This window comes from Chrysoperla carnea, chromosome 1 (genome assembly GCF_905475395.1).
Source record: "Chrysoperla carnea chromosome 1, inChrCarn1.1, whole genome shotgun sequence".
In the NCBI taxonomy this organism is placed as follows: Eukaryota; Metazoa; Arthropoda; class Insecta; order Neuroptera; family Chrysopidae; genus Chrysoperla; species Chrysoperla carnea.
This window is the reverse complement of record NC_058337.1, coordinates 74,656,472-74,665,873: the sequence shown is the minus strand read 5'-3', so window position 1 is coordinate 74,665,873 and position 9,402 is coordinate 74,656,472. Positions and strand designations below refer to the sequence as shown.

Here is a 9,402-nt window from a genome sequence, read left to right as displayed (position 1 = left end):
AAGATTATTCAATTTTCACAAAAATTAACGATATATAAACTTACTTAAATGATTACAAATTTAACTAGCATGTCAAACCAAGTATTTGAGTTTTTAGGTCCAAACCGAAAGTATGGCTTAACCTACAAATTTTTTTTTCCAAAATTTCTGGAAAAGGACACTCATAACAAGCAATAGGCAAGAATAAAAAATGCCTTAAGTAGGTGTTAATATCATTGTATTTTGATATAATTTTCATAGTTTTTAATTGTTCACAAATATCCGCCGTAGGCTACTCAAATCAACCTTTATGACACTAAATGTTGTCGGTATGTAGACAAAATTGCATAATTATCTATTTATTTCACTTAGATAAGACTGCCTATCTACTCAGTCGATGATATCAATTACTAATTAATTGATCAATAAAGTAATTTAAAATCATTAATGAATATAAGTTATTATTAGTTTTTGTATAAATATCGATATAAAATTGTTTAAGTTATCAAATATTCTGTGAATATTAAAAGTTTAGTGAAGTTTAAAACAATGAAACTTTTGGTAAGCTATTCTACATTTTAAGGGGACATTCTATCTCTTTGTTGCGGGAGCTCTGTTTAATAAAGCATTTTTGCTAATATATTCTTAGATGAAAAAGAAAATCTTTTTCTATTGAAGCAAAATTATTCGAAATATGAATATATTCCAAAAAAACCAAGTTACAAGCTAACGCCAGCCAAAGGTACAAACATGCCATTCTTAAGGGCAGATAACCATTCTTAAGAAAGGTGTTTAAAATTCATAATCCATTTTTGCTTTGTATTAATAGAACCGACTTTTTTGATTTTCGGCCTTATTTCTATCAAGTACTTCTTTAGTTATAGAAAAACTGCTGATTTTGTTTTAAGTCCTAAAAATGAAAATTTCAATTATGGGGTTGTCCTGCTAGTGGGGTTGTCCGGCTAAATTGAAAAATTTATTTGTTAAATCAAAAGAAAAATTTATTTTTCAGTTAGTATTTGTTGGAGTATTGGCAGCGGTATCTGGTTGGGAAATTTACTCTGTCGACTATCCAAACTGTTATAATGGATACGAACCAATAGTACGTTCTGTGGATGGCTCATATACTTGGAACTATGATGTAACTCCAATTTCATTAGTGGATAGTTATCTTTCATATCCAAGCTACGAACATTATATTATTGCCAGATCTGCTCCGGAAGAAAAGAAAGCTATTAGTGAGCCAGAACACATGCGTAAACGTCGTTCAGTTGTTTTAGAAGATGAAAATGTACGTAGAGCACGTTGGGAACATGAACAAGCTCATTTACGAGTGCTAGCCGGTTTACCAGCTATTCCAGAAGGAGGATTTACCTTCCCATACCCACAAGATACACAAGAAATAAATGAAGCTAAAGCAAAATTCATTGAAGCATACGGCGAAGCAGTACAACGTAATTTAGTTCAAAGTCCATACTATTCCGGGTTACCAATGGAAACATCTGATGTGTTAACAGCACGGGCCCGTCATGAACAAGCACATCGTGATGCTTTGGCACGGCTAAGTGGAACATATGTACCTTTACCATACCAAGTTTACAATACACAAGAAGTGCGCGCTGTAGAAGCATTAAACAATCTTGCTCATAATACATGGGAATTACATAAATGATAAGAACTTATTATAAGTAAATAAAATGATATTATGTTTTGATTAAAAAAAGTTGCTAAATTATTCCTAAATTCACATTCAAAATTAAGCCTTTGATTAGTTATTCGTTTTCTATATCTAATACCAGCCTGGCGTTTAATAGCATTCTAAGAAATCTTATCTAAGTTAGCAAGTTAAATCTTAAGGCTACAAAGAAAAGAAACACAGTGTGTTAATCTGCAACACAAAAATCAGCTGTGAACCCGAAAGTGTTGGTCAAAAAGTCTTTTTAGTAGTATTTTATTATTCTTCACACATAAATAATGAAGAGAAGCTAAGTGTATCTTATTGAATTACAGTGAAAGCTGGATTAGCAAGAAGTAGATAAGCGATAAACTTCCACAAAAATACTTTTTTTTGAATAATTGTCAGCAGGATCGACTTTAGACAAATAGTCATAGACAAAATAATCGCGTGAAATTGATATTTGCCCATATCTATAATGAAAATAGGTAAATATAATATAATATACGGTGAACGTAATACTAAGTAAATTACACATACCGTATACAATACATAGTAGGCTTAGATGTAGAACGTAGAGTCAAATATACTTTGGATCGTTTGTAGTTTCTTGACAGATATTGATATATACTGGACAGTATTTGTATAAAATAAGAGTATTTTTTAATAACGCAAGTAGGCTAAGCACTCAGAAAAAAAATTTTGTTTACGAAAAAAGTACAAATTGTTCTCTAAAGTATTTATTTAGAAGACCGTTAAATATTGTTTTATAAGTCATAGTTAACGTCAATCATTGGTTATCAAGTGTCAGTATAATGTACCACACTGACATATGGAAATATGCATGTACTAATATGCATTCTTCTTTTTTACGGATTTTTAAGTACAGGTAAGCGAAGTATATCTAAGTGAGAAAAACAAAATTGATTGATTGACAAAAGTCCAAGTCATTCAAAATATCAGTTGAAGCTTTTGTTGAGCGAGAGGGGTGGATGTCAGTAAGAGAAACGTGCAAGGTTTCCAATGTTTAAATCAGTTACCTTCTCTATTATACAAAATTTAAGAGAATATAGCTAATAAATATAATGCAGCACTAAATCATCGAAAAAATTGAACACATTGCACACATGGCTGAAATGACCCTGGTTTTCACAACGTCGTCATTCATTCATTGATATATATCATACTTTTTTCAAAAATATATTATTGAAATACAATTATTATAATTAATTTATGATATTGATATAAATTTTAAAATGAAATTAAATAGTGCATATAATAACTTAATAATATGCATATATACTTTAAAAACAATGAAATTACACAAAATATTCATTAAATTTTTAATAATTATTATAACATATTAATTAGAAGAATTTATTATGTATTTCAAATTAATAAATAATTTTGAGTAGGTAATTGTTAAAACATTTTCATTCATGAAAGTTTTAATAATAGATTTACTTTGAATTTTATTGTAAGTCAATTGATTGATTGATTTAAGTCATGTAAAATTGTAAGAAATGCCTGAAAGATACGATTTTTTGCATTCGACGCGGAATTGCTTGAAACCTTCGCATAAAATTGGGAAACTTCAACTTTTTCATACCTCCTTTCTCTCAAAAATCTTAAAAACTGCCCCCAAAATTACGTTTTTTGTTTCTATATATGTATACTAGAAAGATGGGATTTTCACTAATCGACCCCAAATAAAGAAAAGTTAACAGAATACTTCGAAAATTTTATTACCTTTATCACAACCCCCAAGAAACAAGATTTCGAGTGGTCTTAATAAATTTGTTGTAAAATAATTTTTAAAATTTTGGTAAGCTTCTAAACTTACTTATAAAACTTAGGGATAACAGTTCTCACTTTTTCAACCCTTCGCGCAAAGCGGCAAGAAGTGACAAAAATTTTTGAGCAATAGATTTCAAAACTAGAAAATACAAATTTTCAAATGAACTATTGAATTTTGTGTAAAAATTTTGTTCCTTTATAAATTAGCGCCATGCATTATTTTTTAAGGCGTTGCAAAAGTACTAATATTATTATTTGAATATCAATTATATTACTATTTGAATATCAATTATGTATATTATCTATGATATATAAATGAATAGTTGAATGTGTAGCTGAGAGCAAATCTCGAGAGCAGCAAAACCGATTTCGCTAATTCTTTTTTATAAAATTTCTCTTTATAAAAAAGTACGAGGATTTAAAAAATTGCCTGAAAAAGTAAAAAAACAACACTTTTCTATATTCTCATACAGAAGATTCGTAATAATAATTAAAAGTCAATTTGAACTTTAATACCATACTATAAAGTTTAAGTGTTAGTAGAGGGGTTCCGGAAAAGCTGACCCGGTGCTCCGAATGGCAGAATAAGTATCCAAAAAAAAAAAGAATCGACTGTACGAAGTTCGCCGGGTCAGCTAGTTTATTATACAATAAACACAATACAAAAAGGGATAATATTTGCTTCTATTGTTGAAGGTAAGTTGCCTATCAGAAGAAGCTAAAAATAATTATCAGAAATCGTTCTTCACTTTTAATATTTATAGGATGGACCTAGACGGTAAATATATTATAAGCTTTATAAACGATTAAAGAAAAGTGGTATGCCAAAATACTTAATTTGTTAATAATAATTATTGCTTTTTTTATTTTTAACATTCTTCCCTTATTAACGCAACATGTTCGAAATAATTTTCGTTGTTAGTCTTTATCCACTACAACCATCGACACTTTTTTTGAATTTCCAAATCACAAGGCTTAGAAGTTACAGCAGAGAACACAATTTCTGATTTTTGTATTCATCTGAACAGCAAAGTTAATTTTAATTCATCTAAAAAAACCCCAGGGGTATTCTTTGCAAGGTAATAAGGGTTGTTAGATTATAGATATAGGGTTGTTAGATAAATTTAATTTTTGTTTCACAAGTGAAATTGGCGAAATTTTAATGATTTCTTTATCTTTTTGGCAACGAAACTCCAAAAAGACTTTATTTATCTGTTTCATTTCGACAAAAAGTTGACTAAAGATATTACCAATATTATTTACTTAAAAAAAATCAAAATAAAATTTTTGCAAAAAATATATATGCATTTCTTTAATTTAAAATACACAAATATTTGATATGGAAATCTTTTATAGCCTCTTTAAAACTTAGGAAAATATATTTTTGCTTAGCAAACCGGTTTTTCAAGATATCGATGAAAATGATGTTTGTTTATTTCAAATTTTGAAAAATGTGCTATTAAAAATGTAGTAAAGCTTGAATTTCAATTAATTATGAAGATGGAAAACAAGTAAATTGCGTTAAAATTTTGTATAAATAGTGTTGTCATCTTTGTAACCAACATAAAAAATTTGCTAATTTTTTCTTGCGTTTCTATCGAATTTACAACAATGAAAATTTTGGTAAGTTGTGCACTCTGTTTTTACATACCAGTTGATTGATGTCGTCATATCGCACCAATTGGATTGGATCCAACTTGGGGATTATTTTTATATTTTAAATGTTATTTTTCACTTTTTGTATTACAGTTGGTATTTTTTGGAATATTAGCAGCTGTTGTTGCTATCCTTCCTTATCCAGTATACCCAAGCCATAAGATAATTATTAGAGCTACTCCAGAAGCAAGATTTTTACCGTATGCAGTGGATCCTATGCGTGTTCGTCGTGCTGTTCTTCTTGGAGATTACTGTGATATTCTGCCACCACCAGAGTGTCATAATACGCAACCTTGGTAATGAAGTTTTGTTATTAAAGTTTTGCTTTATGTTAAGTAATAATTTAAACATTTTGTAATATTTAGAAATCAGTATTTGTTTTAATAAAAACTAAAAAAAAACCGGCTATTGGTGGTTATTCATTCTTGAGTGTGTGATAAAAGAATCATCAAGTTTGTTATTAAAACATTTATTTCCAGCTGAATAAAAAACTAGCGTCGTTCAAAATAAGTCAAAAACAATAAAATTATGTATTTGAATTTACGTGATTAATATTTGCTTTAATTAAAAATAAATTACGTGCCATTGTTTTCCAGTTTAAACGAACCTGTTGTGGTTGATTATTTAAAAATCATAAACAAGCTGTTTAGATAAAAGCAATTTTAATAAAAAAGCTGTAGCGACATTTATTTTCTGTAATTTTACCGATGGTCAAAATTTGCATTTTACCAATCAATATTTGAATGGACGGAATGAAATAAAGAATATTTGGCGTGGTTTGTTTATTTACGTTCAATGATATAATGTTAAATTAGAATTGTTTTCTCATAAAAATATAATAAAAATATAAAAAGTGGGATATTTTGACCAGATCAAATTAAATAATTTTATACTAAAAATCCCTTTATTAAGTGAAATTTACTAATACCAACTGATTATCATTGGCTACTGGTTATCCAATAATAGTCAGTGAATGAACAACTTTATCAATTTTTGCCATACCAGTATCTCCCAAATTAGGCTTTAGAAGAAAAAAGTTAAATTAATAGCAATATTTAATGTAAAATTGTTTATTTACTGTAGTTAATGTACATTGGAGTTGCTTATCTCTAAATTTTAACTCTAAGTATTTTTATTTTAAGATAAAAAACAACTTATTGTTATTACTAATTTCAAAACTCTCGTTAACTTTGAATTTCCAAACAGGTCAAACATAACTACTTTTGCATTTGGTATTTTAGTCTTTAGGATGACATTCTGGCATGTTTTGACCACCAAATGTGCAATATTCAGGAATACGACTAGCTCGGTAAGGTGAACGACGTCTTCGGCTATGATGTTCTTCAACTGATTTTGCTTCAACGACGGGAGTAGATTCTGCAGGTAAATGACCATAGATTGGATATGGGTATGGAAGATAACCACTTCTTACTAATGGTACAGTATTAACATCGTAATACTGGTATGAATTTAATGCACGTACTGCAGGCTCATATCCATAATATCCATATGGATAATAGGAAGGATAAATTCCTAAAGCAGACACTACTGCTAAAATTCCAAGAAATATTAACTGGAAAATATTAAAAATTATAAAATATATGTTCACTAGACTACTTGTTTATAATAATTTATAAGTGAACACTTCCAAAGAAAGAAATTCCAAAGTTGTCATCCCTTGCCAAAGTCTTATTAAAGGCTAATAAAGCAAGCCTTGGTTTGCCAACGAATGAATATCAACATTTAAATTGTTTGTTCTTAAATTATATTTATATGTTTGCTATTATGGGGAATATCAACATTTCAGTTGTAATACCATGTATATGAAATATATCAAAGTATACTAAGTTTAGTCCCAAGTTTGTAACGCTTAAAAATAATGATGCTATGAACAAAATTTTGGTATAGGTGTTCATAACATCCATCACCTAATTAGTCCATTTCCGGTTGTCTGTCTGTCGTCTGTCCGTCTTTCATCACGATAACTCAAAAACGAAAAAAGATATCAAATTGAAACAACATGCTCAGGACGTAAAAAGCGAGATCGAGTTCGTAAATGAGCAACATAAGTCAATTGGAATTTGGGTCCGTAGCTCCCATCTTGTAAACCGTTAGAGATGAAAAAAAGTTTAAATGTAAAAAATGTTTCTTATAAAAAATAAACAACTTTTGCTTGAAACATTTTTTCGTAAACATCACTGTTTACCCGTGAAAGCGCAAATTATGCGCAAATTGTACAGTAGGTATGCATTTAATGGGTATATCAGTTATGTGTGTTACATGTATGAATGTGTAATGTGACAGAGTAATCAACACTCTATCTATCTAAACATGGTATTTCAACAATTAACTCAGTCAAGTGTTTGTTTTCACTTGTTTTTTGTTAAATTATATTTCTCTTTTTGCTATTATGGTAGCAGAGAAAGTAAACACGAAACCAAAGACGTTTTATTTATTACGAGCACTTATACTGTGAAAAAGTCTAATTATCCGACTGTCAAGCAGTAGTTATGTTTGTCGCGAATATCTTCTAGGTATGTATGTTTGTAAATTTCTTTATTGCCTCGTATCTGCCAAACGGCTCAATGTAAAAATGTAAGTAATATTTTAAAATCGTAAGTGTCCTTGAACAAGTGTTTGGAAAAACAAAACAAAATAGCAGATGTCTGGCGCAAAATAGTAATACGTTAATTTAAAAAAAATTATGCGTACTTTAATTTAAATATACTTTAATTAAAAAATTTTAAGGGAGCAGTAGTAAGTAATAATCGTAAAATAATAAAAATTAGAAAACATACCAAAAGTTTCATGGTTTGAATTTCTGAGCTATGAATTTCAAAGCAGCAAAAGAGTAATTGATACTTGCTACGACAATTGGATCCTTTTTATATGAAAAAATTATTTTTCAAATGATATCTTCTGGGTATGATAATAGATTATTTCTATCGCTTAAACAACAACAGGTTCTAAATGAATTTGAAAGAATTGACTTGTAATACCTTATTAGATCAACGGTTTTTTGGTTAATTGACTTTATTTACTTTATTAATGTACTTCTATCAACTAGTTACATATAACTAAGTTACATAATATAAATAAATATAGCTGATCCAAATTTTCTAATAGTAGACTATTAGAAAAAAGAAACGCGCTTTTAAATCAACGTACTGTAGGAAAAAAAGGTAAAATTGACACAAGTGCTTAGCCTGATTTCGAATCCTCCATGCTATACAGCAATTTCAACTTAATTGCATATAGCACGTATCCTATCGCCCAAGACTTCGTTCACCTTACCGAACTAGTCGTAACTCTGCATTTTTATAATGGTCAAATGTATGATTCCCGTGGGATACATTTATTCTAATTTTTCATAGAGCAAAGGATCGACATGATTTTTGCATAGGTAGTGGTAATTTAGTTGTCAGAAAATGGCATAGGCTAATTTTTATCCTGGAAAAATGCACGTTTCCTATGGGATAGCATACACGAATCGTGTATTTTAAAGGGTTTTGTAAAAGTTCGTGAAATAGATTTTTCCCAAGAAGGCTTGATTAATTTTCACAGTAACGATAAAAACTCTCAAAATCGACGGGGCGCAGCTATTGTTTAGACAAAATTCGATTTGTAAGTAATCTCTGAAATCAAAACAAACAAATTCAAACAAAAAAAAAATTAATGTCAAATGAGAAAATATGAGATATAGTTTTTATAGAAATAATTTACAGGACAAAGTTGCTATTAATAGCTTTAGACCGTACCATTTTTCAAAAACTTTTGCTGCTATAGTGATAGTGAAGTTATTTTTTTATTTTCATTCAATTTCTGTCAAGTCTATTTGGGATATTTATCTCAAAGGATAATTTCCTCATTTAAGTGTTCCTCTATGTTTTAACTTTTAAGAATTTACAATAACCTAGACTTATAAATATAATATTTAAAGTTTCCATTAGATTTCTTTCTTATATATTTGCGTAGTACAGACACTGTGCATATGTGCTGATACATTTAAAAGTTGTTTAAGATAACTAGAAGCCAAGATATTGATAATATACATATATTTCAAAATGAAGCTGAGAAACTCATAGTAAAGATGCATAGTATGCACCTATCAAAAATTTCTCCTAACAGACCTGTAAAGGTGTATATGTATTTGAATGATAAATAGTTATCAATCAGTTAAAAATATTGTTTAGGTTCATCGATTTTATGAAAAAATTTTATATTTCACTTTTTCCAATGAGTCATGCTTTTGATAATTAAGAAGCTGAGGTACATTTGTAATAGATGCCCTCGTA

At 29.0% G+C, this 9,402-nt stretch overlaps 1 protein-coding gene across 1 annotated transcript; it reads left to right on the top strand.

The window, feature by feature from the left end:
• Positions 1-492: 492 nt before the first annotated feature.
• LOC123291008 lies at positions 493-1,651 on the top strand. The gene is made up of 2 exons (XM_044871429.1): positions 493-540; positions 992-1,651. Exons 1-2 carry the CDS (start codon positions 529-531, stop codon positions 1,649-1,651), a joined length of 672 nt encoding a protein of 223 aa, XP_044727364.1. The 5' UTR covers positions 493-528.
• The last annotated feature ends 7,751 nt before the right edge of the window (positions 1,652-9,402 follow it).